Consider the following 24,256-nt stretch of genomic DNA (forward strand, 5'->3'; position numbering starts at 1 on the left):
GGGAGGGAGGGAGACGCAAGAGGGAAGAGATATGGGAACATATGTATATGTATAATTGATTCACTTTGTTATAAAGCAGAAACTAACACACCATTGTAAAGCAATTATACTCCAATAAAGATGTTAAAAAAAAAACCACATACACACACACACAAAAATCATCATATGAAACACAGTTTTAACAAAGCTAAAAACACACATGCAGAAGACAGACTGAACTAAAACAATATACTGAAAGTGGTTATCTTTGGATGAATGTTACCTTATGTATACATTTTATTCATTTTCAAAATTTTCTAAAATAATCATCTATTATTTTAAACTATAAAAAAGTCAGAAAATCTAAGAATAAGTGCATACAATTTTCATATACCATACAATGACAAATTTTTTTTACAAACTATTATATATACTATGATCACAACTGGGAAGAAGAAAGATAAGACAGAAATACTTCGAAAAATGTTAACAGTTGCATTCAGTGAAGGGTGGAAAGATGACTGATTCATTTATTCCTTCTACTTTTCAATATTGTTTATTTTATAAAATAAAATGTACATATTTCATACTGAGAATAAAACTTTATAAGCAATAATAAGGATAAAAATTTGTATTTTTTACATGAGTTTAGCTGATTATTCTACCAGAATTAATTTTTGCATATAACTTTCAAAACCAGGATAACCTTCTTTTGATAAAGGTAAAATACAATTTCCTGAAATTTTTGCCTCAAATATGTATTAAAATTGATATGATTTTTCATTAATACTTTATTTAGATTTTACCTGAAAGAAAAGGAGAAACTTTAATATAACTTCAGGGGGTTGAAAATTTACTAAGTATCTAGAAGCCTCAAATATAAAGAGACACTGACCACTCTAAATAAAAACATCAAACAAACATTGATTTTTTTTTTTTACTCTCATGACATCAATCTGATTCCATTTGTCATCTGTCAAAGAAATTTTGATCTCAAAAGTGCTTCAGTAAAGAGATGGGCTATGTGACAAGTGATAAGACAGAGAGGGAACCATTCATTAAATTACTAATTGGAACAGATATGGAATTTCGCCTTCCGGGCAGATACAGAAATAACGTCAAAGTCCGACTTGTGTCCCCAAACCAGACTTTCTGAAAAGCAGCAACACACATTTTTCGTTTAAAGATTGGAGTACTGATATTTCTGAGATGGCAACATGTATCACTGGGAGAGTGGCAACAACCCCACTTCTTCATGGGAGAGTGATAGGGTATCTTAGCTGTGGCATCCTTGCGCTGCAAAGACCACGCCTACTTTTCAACAGCAGGGGGTTGTGTAACTTGAAAAGCAGGAGTGATTTGTTTTTCTTCTAGATGTCAGTCCACTGAGATGAAACTTACAGCACTGCTTGTTTCTCTTGGGATGTGAATTGTCTTTAGCCGATGCCTACCAAATCACTGTCACATAGCAGCGGCCGACCTTTCTTTTCAATCTATGCACTTTCCAGGAGTTATAAATCAGTTGACTTTCAAGCTCGATGAGATGGCATATGCCCTAGTTTGAAGAACAGATGGAGGCTTGGGGGAAAATTGTTTCTGCAGGCTTGCTACAAGCAGCACTGCTCCATAAAAGTGAACCATTCACACTAATTTCTCACATAAATTATATAGGCAGCAGGGAGCACCAGCCCATTCAGCAGAAAATCTTTCATCTAGCTTTCAGAGGTCATCTAACCAATTTAAATTAAAGTTATTTCTGATACATGGCTGTATTTTCATGCTGTACACTTCTAAGACATAGCAATTCACATCAAATAAAAGAATGGCATTAACTGTTCATGCAGTCCCCTCCTCCAAAAAACATAGAACAGCAGAGTAATTGCCAGGAGATTATTTTTTTCAAGACTTCTAGAATAAGCTCTATCTATTAATTAATCACAGAGGAATTAATAGCGGAAATGTGGCAGCTCTCTTGTAGAAAAATCAGGTAAATTGTCACTTCTCTTGTAAAATTTGCCTTACAAATTCTACTAAGGCCTGTTATCCAAACTCAAACTTTGACAGTTATCAAAAGAAATAGAAGCCCAGGACAATTCCATGAATACATTCATTCTTCTTCATGTGCAACAAATTATTCAACTCAAAGAAATTTGCCTATAAGATTTTAAAGATCAATATCGATTTTGCCTAATGGGGTAGTAGATACGGCATTAATTTTTTGAATCCTTAAGAAACTGAAACATTAAGAAATTGAAGGCACCAGAGGACTAAATTATTAATCAAAATTAGAGTTTTGAGAACAATATACTGAGGGTTAATGGATTAGGTATCATATCACAGTGTGACTTACTTTAAAATGCAGTAGTATTTACAGATAATGAGCTATCGTGGTTTGGGGCTGATCTTAATTGTAAGAAAATTAGTGCACATTTCAATAATAATTATATTCAATAAATGTTTTTCCTGGTAGGAAATTATCAGTTATGTCAATGAAAACAGTCACACTGACAGAGCTTTTTATAGTTCATGAATACCAATGCCTCCAAGAACTGAAAAAAAAAAAGAGAACATACTGGAGAAAAAATTCTGAATAGAGCCACACATGAGTATTAGCAACTAGGGGGTCGATACAGAATTGAAGGTATAGTCCAGCCACCATCAGCAGAAATTTTTAAAACAAATTTAGGCATTTAATTAACTTAGGCACAGCATTTCTTTACTTGGATGTCCAGACTGGACATACATTTTTAGTCATTTAGAAAGAAAAACAAACTTGTCATTTTGGAATTTAAGAAATTTAAGAAATCAGTAATCATTGGGAAAGCATTACGTATAACCTAAGCCTTTTCAAGGTAAAAGTTCAACCTACAGAAACTATTGCATATAACTCTGGACTGTGCATTCAAATTAACTTGCTGGTGCTGATCTTCTTAATTTACTACCAGAAGACTTGGCCTCTATGGCTAATTTCTAATCAGTGTTTGTTCTTTGAAGTATTTCGTGAACATCTCAAAATATAGATACTTTAGTAATTGTGAAACAAACTTTCTTAGACCTCTCAATTAAAAAGAGCCACACCAATCATTCAGTACAGGGTCATCACAGATGAGAGTAAGGCCTAGAGAGAGAGACGCATGTTCGCGAAACAGTGTCTAGAGAAGTAAAACCAGTTGCAGGATGCTTTACATTCATTCAGTACACATCGCTGGGCACCACCTCTGTGCCAGATACTCTTTCAGGCATAGCACTGGGATAAAGGAGTGAACAAACTAGGAATACAGACAGAGTCCCTGCCTTTGAAGTCTTTAGGATATGTCATTTTCATTAGCCTTGCTATTGGCTCCATTGTAGACCCTATCTGGTTTTCATTTTCTCTCATCTTTCCTATTGTATGCTAAATTTCTATATTTTATAGTTCTTTGTAAAACAACTTAAAATCTTTTAGTATTAAAGTGGGACAAAATATATAAATGAATACACATATTACTTACGGGTTAAAAAAATGTCACCAAAACATTGCCATATGAGGGGTTATAAGGTGCTGAGAAAGGGGGGTTTGAGGTAAAGTACAAGTCCATTTTGAGCTTTTCCCTTTTTGAGACAATTTGAAAGTTTGTGATTTTAGTCACATTTGTCATAGGGTTTTCATTATATCTTGATTTGGCTAGACAGTTAATGTCTATTTCTCATTCAAACCTTCCTAATATCTGGGACATCCTTAAGCATGTTCATAAGAAATTTAGTGGAAAACAAGACTCTCAGTGCATGCCAGTGCATGTCACATTCTGTCACGTAGCACGGTATCAAGGACAGATGGAGAAAGGTAATTTTTACTAATATCTGCAGCAACAAAATGTCTATAAAGTAAAGAAATTTAGAGACACCTTAGTGTAGTTGTAGCTGTTTTCATCTTAGTTCAACAGAATAACTGAATGGTTTATAACACCATATAGTTATTTTTTTAAATCCAATCTGACTATTTTTCTCCAACTCTTTCTCCCAAGGTCTACATTGAATACTATAAAATAGTATTCTCGCACAATTTTAAAACAATGTCTTGGAATTAGAATTTATAATAAAACTGCATTTCATAGTGCACCAGTGATTCATAATTTGCTCCTCATTAAGTGTGTAAGTAACAAGTAGTATTTCAAGTTCTCTTGAGTGACTACTTGAAGTGATTTCAGATTCCTGCCCCAAATAGGGAGCTAGAATGGACTCCTGGCTCCTTCTCCTGGGGAAACGAGGGGAGGAAATGTGGATTCTGGGAAGTAACAAACAAAAAGAGTATAAGGAGGAGGAAGAGGGGGAGGAAAGAGGAAGGAGAAAGGGAAAGGGGAGGAAGAGGAGGAAGGAGAGGAGAAGGAAAATAGTGAGGGTGGAGAGGAGAGGGGCAAGGGGAGGAGAAAGAAGGGAAGGAGACGGGAGAGTAGAGGGAGGGGGGGAGGAGAAGGAAGGAGAAGATGAGGAGGGGGAAGAGGGAGAAGTCGACTCCTCAGGAGACCTGAAGGTTGTCTTAAACTGATGGGTGGAGAATGTCTAGTGGCAGAAGCGAGAGGATAGTTCCCAGAAAAGCGGTGTAAACGTCCACATAATTTTATATTCTCCTATGACTCGTGCTTTAATACTTGATTTTGGTGCGATTTAAAGCTCCCTTCCACCAAAGGACCACATTCTACACTTATGCCTTGCTTCAACCCTCCTTTTTTATTATTATTATTTTTTATTGGAGTATAGTTGCTTTAAAATATCATTCCAGTTTATACTGTAGAGCAAAGTGAATCAGCTACACATACATATATATCCCCTCCTTTTCGAATTTCCCTCTCATCTAGGTCACCACAGAGCACTGAGTAGAGTTCCCTGTGCTATACAGCAGGCTCTCACCAGTTATCTACTTTATGCATAGTATCAATACTGTATATATGTCAATCCCAATCTTCCAATTCATCCCACCCCCCCTCAACCCCTGGTATCCACATGTCCGTTCTCTACGTCTGTGTCTCCACCTCTGCCCTGCAGACAAGATCGTCTACACCAATTTTTTCAGATTCCATATATATGCGTTAATATACGATATTTGTTTTTCTCTTTCTGACTTACTTCACTCTGTATGACAGTCTCCAGGTCCATTCATGTCTCTACAAATGACCCAATTTCACTCCTTTTTATGGCTGAGAAATATTCCACTGTATATATGTATCACCTCTTCTTTATCCATTCATCTGTTGATGGACATTTACGTTGCTTCCATGACGTGGCTATTGTAAATAGTGCTGCTATGAACACTGGGGTGCATGTGTCTTTTTGAATTATGGTTTTCTCTGGGTATATGCCCAGGAGTGGGATTGCTGGGTCATATGGTAGTTCTATTTTTAGTTTTTTAAGGAATCTCCATACTGTTCTCCACAGTGGCTGTATCAATCTACATTCCCACCAACAGTGCAAGAGGGTTCCCTTTTCTCCACATCTTCTCCAGCATTTATTGTTTGTATATTTTTTGATGTTGGCTATTCTGACTGCTGTGAGGTGATATCTCATTGTAGTTTTGATTTGCATTTCTGTAATAATTAGTGATGTTGAGCATCTTTTCATGTGTTTGCTGGCCATCTGTATGTCTTCTTTGGAGAAATGTCTAGTTAGGTCTTCTACCCATCTTTTGATTGGGTTGTTTGTTTTTTTGATATTGAGCGGCATGAACTGTTTGTATATTTTGGAGATTAATCCTTTGTCTGTTGATTCATTTGCAAATATTTTCTCCCATTCCAAGGGTTGTCTTTTCGTCTTGATTATGGTTTCCTTTGCTGTGCAAAAGCCTTTAAGTTTCATTAGGTCCCATTTGTTTATTTTTATTCTTATTCTCATTACTTTTGGAGGCGGGCCAAAAAAGATCTTGCTGCAATTTATGTCAAAGAGTGTTCTGCCTAGGTTTTCCTCTAAGAGTTTTATAGTGTCTGGCCTTACATTTAGGTCTTTAATCCATAATTTTGGGAGTCCTAGCCATGGCAATCAGAGGAGAAAAAAAAGATATAAAAGGAATACAAATTGGCAAAGAAGAAGTAAAACCGTCACTGTTTGCAGATGACATGATACATAGAAAATGCTAAAGATGCCACCAGAAAACTACTAGAGCTCATCAGTGAATTTAAGGATACAAAACTAATACACAGAGATCACTTGCATTCCTATACACTAACAATGAAAGATCAGAAGGAGAAATTAAGGAAACAATCCCATTTACCATTACAACAAAAAGAATAAAATACCTAGGAATAAACCTACCGCAGAAAACTATAAGATACTGATGAAAGAAATCAAAGATGACACAAACAGATGGAGAGATACACCATATTCTTGGATTGGAAGAATCAATATTGTGAAAATGACTAGACTACCCAAAGCAATCTACAGAGTCAATGCAATCCCTATCAAATTATCAATGGTATTTTTCACAGAACTAGAACAAAATTTTACAATTTGTATGGAGACACAAAAGATCCCAAATATCAAAAGCAATCTTGAGAAACAAATATGGAGCTGAAGGAATCAGGCGCCCTGACTTCAGACTATACTACAAAGCTACAGTAATCAAGACAGTATGGTACTGGCACAAAACAGATATATAGATCGTTGGAACAGGATAGAAAGCCCAGAGATAAATCCACGCACTTATGGTCACCTAATCTATGACAAAGGAGGCTAGAATACACAATGGAGCAAAGATAGCCTCTTCAATAAGTGGTGCTGGGAAAACTGGACAGCTACATGTAAAAGAATGAAATTAGAACACTCCCTAACACCATACACAAAAATAAACTCAAAATGGATTAAAGACCTAAATGTAAGGCCAGACAGCCCTCCTTTAAGTGGAAGAAGTTGAGACAATGTGCCGAAAGCTCTGCAAGTTTGAATGACATTTCTTCTGTCTCCAGAATGTCCTCTAGGTAGAGCCTCACCCCACCCCACACTATGCTTATAAAGGGGTATGACTCATATCACAAAATTACGGGAGACTGAATAATGGAAATTTAAGGTGTGGAAACACAATTTTTAAATGTCCATTGTTCATGCTGATTATCTGCTTTGTAACTTATTCAGAAGGGTTGGCTCTTGATCAACTTCTGCTGCTTGCACTCTGGATATTGAACATATCAGCAACAGAACAAAGTCATGTTTCCTGAAAGTTAGTAGAGTCAAGAAAAATGCAGAAAAGTAAGTGGATTAATGTTTAGAGCAATTAGTATGCTTTGTAATGGATTCAACCATTCACAATCAAGAATTCTTCAGCTGTATTTAGAAAATGAATATTTAAAAATAAAAAAGTAGGCAGAGCTTGCCTGATACATTTCATAATCTAGATTAAATCTATCATCTTTCATAATCATTAACTTGACACCAATAAGTATATAGAAAATTTCACTACAAATATTTTTCAAAACTTCTTTCATGTTAACCAAGGAATGTATAAGCCCAGCCATGACAAAGATGCACAAATCAGTCTTATTTTTTTATTTTAATAAAAATTCTTACATAGCTACAGTCTCCTATCTGGCTAGCAGGTTCAGGCATTTATTTTTGACTGTCATTATCTTTTTCTTGTGCTAAATGATTTATTTTACTACATCCTGAATATTTAGAGATTACATATTTACTTTGGAGAATATCTAGAGATATGGCAATAAAAAAAATAGGCAGTAAAGAGGCTTCATAAAATCCACAAACACAATGAGGAGTCCATCATAAGACAGGAAACCAGCTCTAAATCCTGGGCATACAACTTTTTTTAAAAATTAATTTTTATTGGAGTATGGTTGCTTTACAATGTTGTATTAGGCTCCACTGCACAACAAAATGAATCAGCCATACACATACAGCTATCCCCTCGCTTTTGGACTTCCCTCCCATTTAGGTTACCACGGTGTGTTAGGTAGAGTTCCCTGAGTTATACAGTATGTTCCCATTTTATATATAGTATCAATAATGTATATGTATCAATCCCAGTCTCCCAATTCCTCCCACCCCACCCCTTTCACCCTTGGTATCCATACATTTGTTCTCTACTTGACTGTCATTATCTTAATGTAGAGCAGCACTGTCTAATATGGTAACCATGTGGCTATTTAAATTAAAATTAATTAAAATTTAAAATTTAGTTCCTCGGTCTCTCTGGGGACATTTCAAGTGCTTAATGGCCACATATGGCTACTTGTAATGTATTAGACAGTACAGATGCAGAACATTTCCACCACTGCAGAAAGCTGCATTAGACAGTGCTCGGATCTTTAGTGATACCGCAAGGAATATACTAAACTGCACGGATTTTGGCCTTTGGTCTGCCCTGTTGTTTTGACATGTGGAACAAATGACCATTTCATGTGCGCTAAACTATGATGGTAGCTCAGGATGTGGGTTGAGAAACCTAACCCTGCAAAGACATTTGCCTGTCTCTAACTCTTACTTCTATGTTCTGACTTTAGTAAGTCATTTATTAAGTATTACCGTAGAGTGCCTTTGTTATTTCAAGCAAATATGGTGATTTCTAATATGGTGATGATCAGGTCAGCTAATCCAGAACAAAAAGAGGTGCAATTTGAGGTCTTGGGCAGGGATCCTCTCTCAGCAACTTCACAGACTGGAATTGCCCTAAACTATGATGGTAGCTCAGGATGTGGGTTGAGAAACCTAACCCTGCGAAGACATTTGCCTGTCTCTAACTCTTACTTCTATGTTCTGACTTTAGTAAGTCATTTATTAAGTATTACCGTAGAGTGCCTTTGTTATTTCAAGCATATATGGTGATTTCTAATATGGTGATGATCAGGTCAGCTAATCCAGAACAAAAAGAGGTGCAATTTGAGGTCTTGGGCAGGGATCCTCTCTCAGCAACTTCACAGACTGGAATGAGCCTGAGATGCTGGGGAAGTCTTCATCAGGTTTAGGGCAGTGACTTCTGTCTTTCAGGCTTCTTGAAATTCTGATCAAGGAAATGGATCTCCTTGCCACTTAATTATACACACCATTTCAGGTACTCACCACTGCCCTTGGAGCCCCAGGGGTGTCACAGGGAGTGTGGAGAGAGGACAGGTATTTTCCTGGGAATCAGAGCTACTCAGGAGCCTTCAGCAAGGGGTGAGCTATGACATGAGATGAGAAGTTTGCTTGACCTGGGCTCTGTCCACACATGGCGAAGTACAGTTCAGGGTCTGGGGTTGTTCAGTTAGTTTGTTTTTGTGGGGTGCATGCGGAGCCTTGCTTCCTTCAACATTCGAGGTCCCTTCCTTAGAAATGGCATCCTAAAAGAAGGCCTCTGGTCTTACCAAGTACCGGACTTTCCCCATGGTACATGTGCCAAGGAATAAATATGAATATATTGAGAGACTGATCACAAGCCTGTGCTTAATAATTTAAATGTTTTATCTTCAACATTACAGTAGTACAATTGAAATCTGGTTGATAAAGCTTTAAAAGGTAGAAGTCTACCGGTTATAGGATAAGATGTTTCTTTAAATGTATGCTATTATCCTACCAGTGGCAGCAAATAAATTGCTTCCTCTTTATTCTGACTTTTTAGCTTGCTGAATCAGTACAATAGTCAATAGTAGCTTAAAAGAATTAATATAGTAATTAAAAAGAAAAGCAATTTATATCCCATCTGACTGTTGGATTATCAAAGATAAAGAAAAATGATTCATCCTATATTTTTATTATTTTCAAGATGAATTTTTTCTAGTATCTTGACATTTCTAAAAGTTACTCATACGATTATTCAAACAGGTCAAAAAAATCTATGAATTCTTTTTATTGATAGAATTTTTATGTGCTAAAATTACTTTAAAACACCAAAAATCGACTCACTTTTTATAAAGAAATATGGCATATTTTTTTACTCAAAAGGAATCAAGTTCTTAAGAACCTGCACTATGTTATCGTGAATGAATTAGTACATAGACAAACACAAAATCCGTCTAACTAATCAAATACAAACAAAATCCCAAAGTAAAGTTTTTAAAAATAAATTATCTAAATTAGTTATACTTGCTATAAATTTTTTCTCATTATGCACATTTTCACATAACAAATGCAAATTTTAAGAGAGATGATTAAAACCAGATAATAATGTCCTTCATTCTCCTAAAAAAATTATGACAAAACTTAATAACAAGGATATCTTCAGATTTCTCTTGCCAATTTTTAATAATTCTACGTTCAATAACTGGATATCATATGACTGCTCAAGATTTCAAAATGTTTGATAATTATATGAAAACATTTAAAGACATACTAGAAATTATGCAAACAAGTCTTTCAGTTTTTCCATAAAAGAAGGAAAAGGCTAATTTTAATGAATTTCTAAGCTATTTACTTTGATGAATTCTACACTTTGATCTTTTTTAACATAAATTTATTTGTTACTAATTATAAACAATCCTGACATTCACCCTTCAGATACTACTGTGGGACTTTTTTATTACATGGATCAATTGCTAAATTTAAAATGATATTTGGCAAAGTCTTTTCCTTAACCTGATGTGATGCTCACACATGTGCAACTGCTTTTCTTTCTTTAGGCAGAGAAGCCCTTTTAGCTGATAAATATCACCCAAAGCAAAGTCCTTGATAAGAAAAAATAATTAAATAGCAGAAGCTGGTTAGAGATCAGCACTCATTTTTCAAATTAAATGTAAAAGCCTTCTTCAGTTAAGAGACTGGCAAGTTTTTGCAAATAACATCAGTGAGCCTTTTAGAAAGAAGCAGCCACATTAAAATGGAGTCATTAGGCAATACATTTATTTTGAAACCAATTAACCTTTTGTCAGAAAAATGTCGGTGCTGTAATGATCTCAGCGGCGGAGGTCAGCCTCTAACACGGCACGTATGACAGCCACTGTGCTGGCTGACACGTGCTGCAGACAAAGAGGAGAGGGCAGCAGTGAGAACCGGCCTTCTTTTGTATTCCACACTGCATTTCCAGGGAGCAGACAATCTTGACCTATCCATTCAGGTAATTAAAGCTTCCATTTGGAAGTGTCCTGCAGGAAGGTGAAATGTGGGGGAGATAAATGGCTGTTGTTCTTTGTATCCAGCCACCAGTTCCATAATTTGATGGACTGCCTGAAACAGGCTGGGATGCCAGGTTCTCATAAAAATAGAGATGAATTGGTCAGCAAACAATTCTCTAAGGCAAAGCAACTCTGTCATTTTCTTTTTTGCAGGCTATAATTTAATTGTTAGTCAAGGTGGACAGCTGACACGGGGGGGCTTTCTCTCAGAGCTTACCTACCATCTTCCATTCACTGAGAAATCACTCCAGCTTATCTACTTATCAGCCAAGTTTGTTTGACATTGGGAAACGTCACTTCTACAGGGAGCACAGCTGGTTCTCCCAGCTGTGCCCTGACTTACCTTCCACGCTATCTTGTTTCCTTTCGAATCATGTTCAAGGGCAATTGGGAAGTCCCCTCGTTCATAAAATTTTCGAAACGCTGTGGGCTTCGTTGGTCTTTCTTTAAATGCTCCTGCAGTTGGAGGGCCTCTCACCTTTAAAGAAAAAAAAAAAATAGGAATCAGGTTTTAAAACACATTTGAAAATGCACAGTGAAAAGACTTTGGCTTTTATGTTTCATTCTGTATAAAATGTTCTGGAAGACAAACCAAATTATCTTAATAATGAACAACCAAAATCTCACTAATACAAACATTTGGAGAAGAAAATTATTTTATAATAACTATTAAGGATTTACTTTATTTCAAGCCACTTTACAAAGCATTCTTAGAAAATGTCACTTTAAAATATCACTTTATAAGGAAGAAAAGCCTGAACTTTTGTTTAAGAAAAACATTTTAATAGAAGCAACTAAGTTCAGAGTGTTAAAACTTTTAAGATTCTTAATAATTGCAAATTCAAATCTCAGGTCTGATATACTTTGTAGAATACTCCAGAAATAAATTTAAAATATGGCCTTCAAATCTTTCTATATAAATAAAATGTTAGGATATGTTCTCATGTTATAATAAGTATTAACAACAAAACCATAAAGATGTGATATAAATTTAAGTGATGATAAATGAGAGAGCTGAAGAAGAAAAATGGTGGTCTACTGTGTGTGCATAGCATACATTTGGTAACGTGAATTTATGAGAAAGAAACATTAGAAGAGATTATATGAGAATCTTTCACCTGCCAAATTATGAGTTTTACGAAAGAAGAAACATTTCATATTGAGTTATTCACATTGACTACAACTTTTAAATCTGCATTATTTACATATGAACTAATGCATTATGTTACAAAATTCAAAGTGATTAGTGAATGACTATCATTAGAAAATGATAGCCGACTGTACTGTTCCTTATATATAGTCTAAACATTATTATCTTTACCTGTTTGTAAAAAAAAAGGTAAATATTAGTCATCCATTAGTTTAATAAAAACAATTATTTTGTTAATTCTTAAATAGACAAGAGAGCAAATAATTTATCTACTATCTTAATATTTTAAGTTATTTGATGCCATATTAATTTTTAATATCTGTGTGAAAAATAATTTTAACAAAGTATATATAAAAATATATCTAATATAACAAATATTATATATTATATAATGACAAATACATTTTATCTGAAGCACACATAAAGACTAATATTAGAAACTGAGTAGGAGATTAAGAAATACCTTATTAAGATGATTAAATGCTGAAGTGGAATCGAAGAGTGAGGTAACACAAAGGCATTTATTAGAGTTTAAAATGTTCTTCACTACATAGCACATTATTCTCAGCAAATGATTACGTAAGTAACTGAAATGACACTGGGCAGTGGAGAAGCAAGATTTACTCTTACTTATTGAAGATTTAAAATTTGTTCTGGTATTAGAATTTTTCAGCCAAGTTCATTCAATTGTTAAATGACCATATGCATACAGCAACTACTTTGTGCAGAGTTCTGAGCTGGATGCTATATATAAAGGAGGACATTCTCAACAATGTTAGTATAATGGAAACTGTAGAGATGTCACTCCTGGACTTTTGCAATTCATGGAGCAATAAATTTTGAAACATATTTTTGGGAAATGATAAAGAATCAACAGTTTTTTATTTTGCCAAGAAGTTACATCAAAAAAAATTACTATTTACCATCATGTCACCATTTTAACACCGCCCAGAAGTGGTAGAACATAAACTAAAGAAAGAAAACATAGCCAGCATGCATATGTATTTACAGAAAGTTATAGTGCAATAGTACATATACGTGCGCATATGTGTATTATTTTTATTTGTGTACAGATACCTCACTTTTTATATTTTTGAAAAATTAAATTTTTAATGGGTAAATAGGTATATATAGTATAAATAAATAAATAAATATATATATATATATATATATATATAATGGACTATTATTCAGCCATAAAAAGAAGGAAGTCCTGTCATTTGGAATGACATGGATAGACCTTGAGGACATTATGCTAAGTGAAATAAGTCAGACAGACAAATACTGTATGATCTCACTTTTTTGTGGAATCTAAAAAAAACCTGAACTCATAGAAACAGAGAGTGGAATGGTGTTTGTCAGGGACTGGGGGTGTGTGGCATCTATTGATTGTCTTTTTTCTTTCGCTTTACAATCTTCCTGATTCTTGGTGTGACAACTGATTTTTTTATTGAAACCTGGACATTGGTGTGTTATGAGACTCTAGATCTTAAACCTTCTGCTTTAGCTGGTTTATTCTGACACCTCTCTAGCAGAAATGAGGTGGGGGGTGCCACCTGATTACTACCAGGTTGGGGTAGAATTACTGGTATCGCACCTGGCCTCAGCTGAACCATGTGGAGGGAGCTCCTCATTAACACTGGGCGAGGGTGGGAGTTTCAGCACCACTGGCCTCCACTGTCACCTCCCTGACAGGGAAGGGTAGCAGTGCCTCATTATTGCTCCCCACCCTGACAACACAGATGAAGTGGTCTCATTACTGATAGGCAGTGCCTGTCCCTCCACGAGGCATCCTCTGACACCACCCCAACAGGAAGGGGGAAGACCCTCTTATGACTGCTGGCTGGGCTGAAAGTCCAATCTGCCCCCATATGTTTTCCATTGACACTATGGGTGTTGGGGACCTCTTTTCTATTCCAGTAGAGATCAAAGACAATTTCTCATTTAAAAAATTCAGCTACAACAATTATTTAGGTTTTTTTGTCTGCTCATCATATCCTAACCATCTTTTTCAGTTTTTGTAGATGCCAAGTTATATTTATGCTGTTGACAGCAAGCCTCTCATTTATTTAACTGACTTAAAATTTGTTTGAGGGCTTCCCTGGTGGCGCAGTGGTTGAGAGTCCGCCTGCCGATGCAGGTGCCCCGGTCCGGGAAGATCCCACATGCCGCGGAGCGGCTGGGCCCGTGAGCCATGGCCGCTGAGCCTGCGCGTCCGGGGCCTGTGCTCCGCAACGGGAGAGGCCACAACAGTGAGAGGTCCGCGTACGGCAAAAAATAAAAAAATTTGTTTGAGATTATCCATCTTTCTCCTTTTTCTTTGTATTTATCTTAAAATCAATGTCTCATTTTCCCTTATATCTCTTATTCTAAATATACTCCAATCTTTCTGATTCAGAACTCAAAATTCTAATTGTCCAAACTTTTCAAATAATGAATACATTTCTAAGATGCCTAGAAGGCTTTTTATAAATTGTAACAGATAACTTATACTTCCTCTTTCTTCCCATAAATTTTTATGGGCTGTCTAGAGAAATGATTACATACCTACAGTTCCATGGAAGTCTTTGCTTAGTTTTACAAAAATTGTCCATGCTAATATGCAACGACCCAACAATGAGGAAATTTTATTGAGTATCTGTTATCCTCTGTTTTTATATTTCTGCCATTTACTTATTTTGAAACACTAGATTCTTTCAATTCTGCTATAGATCCATTCCAAATTAACTCTTGGAATTTCAGGAGTTATAATTTGTAAAACCGACTAGAATATTACCACTTAGATTTGTTAATGCAAAGGGACATTACCTAATTTCATGCAGATGCTCTGTCACTCTATCCCTAGATAATATTTTTTTCTGTTCCAAATATATAGGTAGCCACTGAAACCTTACAGAAGGACATACTATTTTTTTTTAATATTCCATACATAATTCATTCCAACTAGTTCTAAAAATCTGTACATGAAAACCAAGTGAAATATAATTTCTGGAAAGGTAATAAAGATATTATTACTGGAAATCACACAGATGGATACAGCTTGAGTAAACAACTTTAAAAGCCAACAAAAATACTGTTAAGAATCCTTACGTAAGTCTCATATTTGTACAAGGACTACTGTAAATTTTATTTAATGTCTTAAGAATTTTTTCCTGATTTATTGTAAATAATATAGAGCAAATAAGGAACCATAAATCAAACTAGATTTGTGGGAAAATGCAATTAGGATTTGCCTGAATGGTGGGGTCTATCTGTAAACCAATTAGGATGAATGGATGTTGCAGCAGAACACTTTTAATAAAATCGAATGCACTTGGGAACCGAGATACTGAATGCACTTTGAAGTGACTACAGATGACACAATACTTTATATGCCTACATTTATTGAATGTGCTGTAATGGATTTAGGACTTAGATCACAGTCTCTGTCATGGTCACAAAACTAATAATAATTAGCAAGAAGGAAGTTTCTCTAAAATTCTTCATCATATAGTTCGAAAGTTTCCTTTTCAGTAGATTTATTTTGTAGCATAAACTGAAACTGCTAAAAAGAAAAAAAAGGAGACTTTTACTTCAAGTGGGAAGCTGCACTGTGTTTTTCTAATTGGTCCATTTAGCCACCTCACTAACATTGAGACACTAAAATTCAAAGACACTAATTTCCTAATTAGGAAATTTTTCAGCATGAGATTCGGATTCATAAAATCACTGTGGTTAAGAAGCTGGTGGGCCAGAGTTGGATTGTCTGCGAGCTACTCAGGCACTGGAATGTTAGCCATGGGACTGGTAAATTGGTTGCCATCAGCCTAGATTTCTGAGTAAGGAGTATTATAATTCAGCGTCTATCATATTTGCCAGTCGTAATTGTTTTAATACATCAAAAAAGATGCAACACCTAAGGTCACCAAATAACCAGAAAAATACTTGCAAAAGATTAACAGTTAACAAATCTGATTGTTGGTAGGTAGGGCACCTCAGCATTAACAAAAGTGAGCTTATATTACCAGGTAAAATTTTTATAAGAAGCTTTAACAACATAACAATTTAACGATATAACAAAACACTATGATAGTAATGTTTTTGTTAGTAAGAGCCTCGTATGGTAAAATATACGTTTCAATAAATATTCAATATATGTGGGCATACTTTGGAGCCCTTAAAAGTCAGGCCCTATGGTAACAGTTGAGTGATAGAGAAAACTTCTAAGTGACATAGGTAACCTATTTTAAGAAGCTTATTCCACTGAGGCCTAACAGGATGGCTTAGAGTCAGGAGAATGTGGAGTCAAGATGATCAATCTGGACTTTACTGGAGTCGTCTAAGCATGAGATGGCAAAGGCCTTGACTTAGGGTGGCTTCAGGAATAAAAACGAAATCCCCTTATACTGCATTCATTCTTTACAAACATTATTGGTTTCAGTTTTCAACAAAACACATGAAATGGTCTTACAGACAAGAAAATTAAAGCTTAGATATGTTCAAAACCTGTCAGAAATCACAGAACTAGGAAGTAGTAGGAAAGATATTTGACTTCCAATCTCTCTGCTGCTATAGGTCATGTCCTCAGCACTATACTAGAAGGTTGGGAAAAACTTAAAGGGGAATTACCTAGGGCACATGACTAATTGAATGAAGAGATCTAAAGGCAGAGATGAGACAGGCTTCTGACTACAAAGATACGAATAATAAATTTGTTTAAGTTACATAAATAATAAACTGTAGAATGGAGGGAAATCTTATTAAATCACTTATTATTCTATCACCTATTAATAAGTTTGTGCTTTCTCTTTAGACTTTTTCCAAAAACATATATACAAATACCACTTTTTCATGTCCTTTCCATTTAGTGTACTTTTTCATTTTTTGTGTCTAAGCAATATTCTACCAACTATCTGCAATTATATTTGGAATTTATATTATTTCCATTTCGTTTGCCTATTTTTTTTTTTTTTTTTTTTTGCGGTACGCGGGCCTCTCACTGTTGTGACCTCTCCCTTTGCAGAGCACAGGCTCTGGACGCGCAGGCTCAGAGGCCATGGCTCACGTGGGATCTTCCCAGACCGGGGCATGAACCTGTGTCCCCTGCATTGGCAGGCAGACTCTCAACCACTGCACCACCAGGGAAGCCCTCGTTTGCCTTTTGTAATTACTTTATTATAAAATTTTCAGGCATATCACATTTTCCACATTTTATATTATTTCCTTCAGACAGAATCTTCAGTATGAGATGAGATCAAAATTTATATTTTATGATTCTTGATAAAATTATTTGCTAATTAAATAGGTCTTCTGTTTTAGCCTGCTTGGGCTGCTATAACAAAATACCACAGACTGGATGAGTTAAACAAGAGAAATTTTATTTTCTCAGTTCTGGAGACTGGACATCTGAGATCAGAGTGCCAGCAAGGTCAGGTTCCAGTGAGAACCCCCTTCCTAGCTTGAAGACTGCTACCTTCTCACTGGATCCTCACATGGCAGAGAGATAGCGAGCTCTGGGCTCTTTTCCTCTTCTTATAAGAACACTAATCCCATCACAGAGACCCCACTCTCATGAAGCCATCACATAAACCTAACTACTCTCAAAGGCCCCAGCTCCAAATACTTACTATCACATTGGGGGTTAGGGCTTCAACATATAAATTTTGGGGGGACACATTCAGTCGATAACATCTTCTTATTGTTCAATTTGGATTACTCTGTTTAACAAATGAGGATGAACGTATTCTCATTTTAGTATAAATGCTATATGAATACGTTTGTGAATGTATGTTCATGTCTTTTCTATATTAAAATCAATTTGTATGAGTTTTTTATATTAAAAGATATTAACCATGTTTGCACTTACAACAAATATCTACTTATCATTTTGCCTTCCATTTTTACTTATTTAGCATTTAAAGGTTTTAAATTTTTTATAGGAGAGTTTCTTTCGCTTTTCTTTACTTGCTCTTTTTGCCTCCAGCTTTGCCTTGTTTAGATCATTCCTCTGTCAGCTGCACAATGAATATTTTAATCAACTAATTAAATCATATCTCTCATCTACTTAGAATCCATAAATGATTTCCCACAAACACGCTACACAAAGACATTTGCAAGCTGAATGTTGCTCTCCCCAGCATTCCTCTACAGGTACCCAAGCATAAATTATACCCAAACACTGGCAGTTCTCAGGCATGCCCTGCTCTCTTTGGTCTTCTTGATTTTGCTGTCCCATCAATCTGTTATTCTCTCTCACCCCTTTACTACTCCTTTTTATCCTCCTTCTTTTTCTCCTGAAACTACTAATCACCTTCATGACTAAGCACAAACCTCACCTCTCCTAAGAAAACTTTCCTAACAAGCCATATTTGACACTGTAGTGGGATCAGGTTCTTCACCTTATGGTTGAAATGCCTGGGGGACAAACTACACTTGGTCATTAAACCACTGGAACAACCTGTATGGAGATTATTAGGGAGATCTAGGCTGTCGACAAAGTTTGTCTATAATCAAGTGGTTGGGTTAAATCTATGGAAGTTGGCAAATTTTTCCAAAGGGAAAGTATATAGTGAGGAAAATGCTGGGAACCCAAGATATTACCTGGAGATTTGGAATTCTACAGGAGAATAGAAAGTACAGTCAGAATGGTGGCAGGTAAACGGGGAAGGCAAGTAAATCATAGAAATCAGTGAATGAGAAGGACAAATTTTGCTTTTCTTTTGTTTTAATGATAAAAGATCAATTAAGAAGAAGAATGAAAGATCTCTGAAAATTAAACAGCTGTAGTGGCATGATGGGGTGGAAGCCAGACTATAATGAATTGAGTAATGAATAAGGAATATGAAGTAAAACCATATAAACGCTTTGGGAGATATTCTGCCCTATGGGCTGTCAAAATCTGAGCTGCTAGCAAGGTGTGATTGTTAAAGCAGGGTAAAGTTAGTGGTAACTGGAAATGGGGGAAGAAAAGACTGTCAACGGACTGTAATACTGGAATTCATAAACTATCTAATCACTTATGGAACCAGAATGATTTTAGAATACAAGATATATGTATAACTAATACACTTATCTGAACAGCCAGAGGAACTTGTGAAGTAAAGTATAGATTTTTCTGTGTTAGAAACTCACAAATCTGAATTCAAGAACTTATGGTCACATAAACTAAAATATTAATTAGAAACAGAGTTAAGAAATTGGCTCTAAAATAGATACTACCTGGGCTTCCCTGGTGGCGCAGTGGTTGAGAATCTGCCTGCCGATGCAGGGGACACAGGTTCGTGCCCCGGTCTGGGAAGATCCCACATGCCGCGGAGCGTCTAGGCCCGTGAGCCATGGCCGCTGAGCCTGCGCGTCCGGAGCCTGTGCTCCACAACGGGAGAGGCCACAACAGTGAGAGGCCCGCATACCGCAAAAAAAAGCAAAAAAAAACAAAACAAAAAAACCATAAAATAGATACTACCTATATCACTCATTCATTGAAAAATGCGTTGAATACATAATATTTCCAAGTCACTAGGCTTGGTATTATTGGGGACAAAAAGATAAGTCAAATATATTATCCTCAAGATATATATCATTTAGGAAAAGAGATAAGAATATCCCCCAGAATCTTCTATAGAAATAAGAATGTAATAAATGCCACAGAAAGATGTATAGAATTCTGCACACTCAGAAGATAAAACATTTGGGTTTTAAGGCATTGTTCCTTTTCATTAGAAAATGTTATTCAGCCTTGCAAGGTACCTATACTTTTCAGTGGAACCAGGCAGAAATGTATTGTAATTTTCTATAAAGCTGAATTCTGTACAATTTTAGTAGAAATAATTAGAGAATTATGGTTGCTGTACCACAGATTTGTCTATTTATAACCTATGTAGTTATTAATTATTAAATCAGAATTAATTTGCTTGGATTTTCTGTTTATTATTACATTTAAGTAATTATCAATTATTACCACAATTTTATAATCAAAAATTCAACATTGATTAGACCAATACATATTTCTTTTCTATGTAAAACCTCTCACATTAAAATTCATATAATCTATTTTGAAATTCACTTCTATAAATGGGAAAATTTTGCTTAAAATACGGCTTGTTTGATACTTAAAATGAAATAACTTAGTCTAAAGTGCTTGCAGAGACTAGTTTAAATATAATTAGCATATAAAAACTAATATTAGTATTGTAAATAATATAATAATTTGCATTTAAATTAGCATTGTTATATAATGATTACAAAAACCCAAATAGCTTATAATATAGTTTTTCAGATAGGTAGCACTAGAAAGATACAGTGTTAGTGAAAAGAGTAACATGGAGAAAAGGACAAATACTTCATTTAAAAAATTTAGAAGACTTTGGTACTAGACTTAACTTTTCAACTTGACAATAAATTGTGTCTTGCCTTGTTCGCAAAAGAATCATGAAGATACATGCAGTAAAGAAGCATAAACTTGGAGCTGCCTTACAACAAGGGCAAGTGATTGGACCCTTTGGAGCCTCAGCTTCCTCATGTGTCAGATTAAAAAAAATTACATGGGCTGACCTCTAAGATCCTTCCTACACCTCTATAACATAACATGTGTATTTATTAATTCAACAAATATTGAGGACGATATTATCAGAGAATTTACCTACATATAGAGCTAAAAGGAATCTCAAACGGCACATGAATTCCTTGTTTTACTTTTGACAAACTGAAATTCAAAGGGGCTACGGAAACATATTCAAGTTTACATTTCAAGGCTTATTTTTCTCAGCTCTATCATCTTAATAACAAGCTTGGTTTCATGGATTCTAGACCTTTTCAGGCTAGGATCCAATAACTTGATTTAAAAATGCTTCTGCAATAACTATATGACAAAAGGAAGTCCCAAAGATTGCTGAGCAAATTACGGTTGTGTCATTTTAATTTTATAACTAAACTATAACACGCTTGGAATTAAGAGTTTATTTCAAAATGTTGTCTCTGTTACCTAAAATAGTTCTGAAAGCAATGGTTGGGCTACACGATTTCTTTTAAATTTCTTTGTTTAAAGTAATAGTCACTGGTGGTTCTTTAAATTCTTTGTTGTAGGAAAAAAAAAGAAGATTGATAGCCTTTCCTAACAAAATGAGATGCAATAATCAAATGATGAAAAAGAAATCTTCACAGTTGAAGGCTAAAAATGTTTACTGCAAAGTTGCTCTCTTCCTGCAGCTAAATATGGGAAAAGGCCACATATTTAAGTGCCCAAGTGTGCTTCTTGCTATCAACTTGTCTCCAGAGAGTCATCAGAGATTTCAATTTAGACTGTGCTATTTAGCATCTGTCTTGTAGAACTGATAAAATGCCTGAATGACTGAGACAGCTTGGCTAATACACTGTCACACCTAACACTAAGGCCAAAGAAATGAGTGAGCTAAATGTGAAAGGAGAATATAAATGAGTAAGAGTTTAAAATATATTCTATTCCTGTTACACCTTTAATGTTGACAGCATGTAAGTAGTTTATATCTAAACATGTACATTCAGTGTCTTGCAACAGAGTTATTCCTTATGGAATAATGAGAGTAAAAATGTTATTTTTGTATATGTGAAGAGACTATTACCATTTATACCTTACATATCACGAATATTTTAACAGAAAATTTGAAAATCCTTGTATTTAATGATGCAAACTGATTTTCTCCAGAAAGAACTAGCTATTTAATAGAAAACAATTTTTAGAACTGTTTACAATTAAAAAAAAAATTATATTGGTTAAAAAAGAGTTTTGCTTTCCCATCAGTCTACTGGTTTCCTCTAAAAAAAGTACATCGAAAGTTCATACAATTTGCAGAGATATTAAATACGCTGATTATAATTTACAGACTCTAATGGTCAAATCAAAGAAGAAAGAAATGTTCAAAAACATGTGTGTTATCGTACATACAAAGCATGCATGTTACAACTTAACTGGAAGATAGTATAACAAAAAATACAAGATTATAATCTTAACAGTCTGGGATTTTCCACCATGGAAAGGAAAAGAAGAAGAAATGAAGCCCTATCTAAACTGTATGTCATCTCTCCAAGGTAAAGATAGTAATGCATCATTCCTTGTCTAGATGTAATATGTTTTTACTTTTTTCTACCTTACATTTTTATTTTTTAGTAAATAAAGTGCATTTTTTCCTGAGCCAAGATCTTCATCTGTGAAAGCTAGCTGACATTAGGTCACCTTGTGGCCAAAATAAAGCCAACTAGTCCAAGTGGAGAATAAACTCTTAACCTCTTCTCTATTATTATAATAATATTATTATTATTAACAACAAGCCAGTTTGGCCATTTGTCTAACTTACCCTTACTAGACACGCACAACTCACAAATGAGAAGATTTATCAATGACTTCATTACATTCAGAAGAGTTTCTTCTTGCATAGATATAGTTTACTTTAGATGACTGTATGTAGTTACATGTTTTGAATAGAATTTGTAAGCATGATTTGAAATATGTTAGACATTAGAATTATATACAAGCATTCCATGTACTTGTATAAGCAGTTTATACACAGATACACACACACACACACACACATCATACGACCTAAGTGAGAAGTTTCCTCATCTTTCTTCTGAAATATGTTATTTATCTTTGTTTTTATCATACAATAAAATATGAGATAACCCTGAAATTAAAAGAAATATAAGAGGAATCAACAAAATGCTTTCCTTCCCAGCCTACTTCAATTCCTTGGTATCTGGCAAGTAATAAATCTCGAAAGTTAAAATGATTTCTAGAAAAAACATTTCTTCCATCTTTTATTCTAGAATCATACAAATACAGTATGAACTCCATTTACTGTAAAATTAGGAGAAAAAACTGACCACTGAAAGCTCTCTAAGATAAGGCACAAGTCATGGGGGAGGAATGGAAGAGATGAAATATGGTGAGTGATGAGAGATCACTGAGGGATTCCAGAAAACAACATAAAAATAATTTTGGGTGAGGAAAATCTCGTGAAAAGAAAACTTTGTAAGATTGGTTTAAGATGGTGGAGTAGAAGGACGTATGCTCACTCCCTCTTGTGAGAGCACCAGAATCACAATTAACTGTTGAACAATCATTGACAGGAAGACACTTGAACTCGCCAAAAAAGATACCCCACATCCAAAGACAAAGGAGAAGCCACAATGAGACCATAGGAGGGGCACAATCACAATAAAATCAAACCCATAACTGCTGGGTGGGTGACTCACAAACTGGAGAACACTTATACCACAGAAGTCCACCCACTGGACTGAAGGTTCTGAGCCCCATGTCAGGTTTCCCAACCTTGGGTTCTGGCAATGGAAGGAGGAATTCCTAGAGAATCAGACTTTGAAGGCTAGCAGCATTTGAGTGCAGGACTTCGACAGGACTGGGGGAAACAGAGATTCCACTCTTGCAGGGCACACACAAAGTAGTGTGTGCATCAGGACCCAGAGGAAGGAGCAGTGACCCCATAGAGACTGAACCAGACCTACCTGCTAGTGTTGGAGGGTCTCCTGCAGAGGCAGGGGGTGGATCTGTCTCACCATGAGGACAAGGAAACTGGCAGCAGAAGTTCTGGGAAGTACTCCTTGGCGTGAGCCCTCCCAGAGTCTGCCATTGGCCCCACCAAAGAGCCCAGTTAGGCTCCAGTGTTGGGTGGCCTCAGGCCAAAAACCAACAGGGAGGGGACCCAACCCCACCCATCAGCAGACAAGTGGATTAAAGTTTTACTGAGCTCTGCACACCAGAGCAAGACCCAGCTCTACCCACCACCAGTCCCTCCCATCAGGAAATGTCCACAAGCCTCTTAGACAGGCTCATCCACCAGAGAGCAGAAAGCAGAAGCAAGAAGAACTACAATCCTGCAGCCTGTGGAACAAAAACCACATTCACAGAAAGATATACAAGATGAAAAGGCAGAGGGCTTTGTACCAGATGAAGGAACAAGATAAAACCCCAGAAAAACAACTAAATGAAGTGGAGATAGGCAACCTTCCAGAAAAAGAATTCAGAATAATGATAGTGAAGATGATCCAGGACCTTGGAAAAAGGATGGAGGCAAAGATCGAGAAGATGCAAGAAATGTTT

At 35.7% G+C, this 24,256-nt stretch overlaps 1 protein-coding gene across 4 annotated transcripts in view; it reads right to left on the bottom strand.

Moving 5' to 3' along the window:
- Positions 1-24,256, bottom strand: part of PACRG (parkin coregulated) — a 527,628-nt gene that overhangs the window by 442,885 nt on the left and 60,487 nt on the right. For all 4 annotated transcript variants that reach the window (XM_028494776.2, XM_024122630.2, XM_055087409.1 and 1 more), the window contains one exon: positions 11,383-11,517. In XM_028494776.2, coding sequence (XP_028350577.1) covers positions 11,383-11,517 — 135 coding nt within the window. The remainder of the gene's footprint in view (positions 1-11,382; positions 11,518-24,256) is intronic.

The sequence above is a fragment of the Physeter macrocephalus genome, chromosome 10 (genome assembly GCF_002837175.3).
Source record: "Physeter macrocephalus isolate SW-GA chromosome 10, ASM283717v5, whole genome shotgun sequence".
Lineage (NCBI taxonomy): Eukaryota > Metazoa > Chordata > Mammalia > Artiodactyla > Physeteridae > Physeter > Physeter macrocephalus.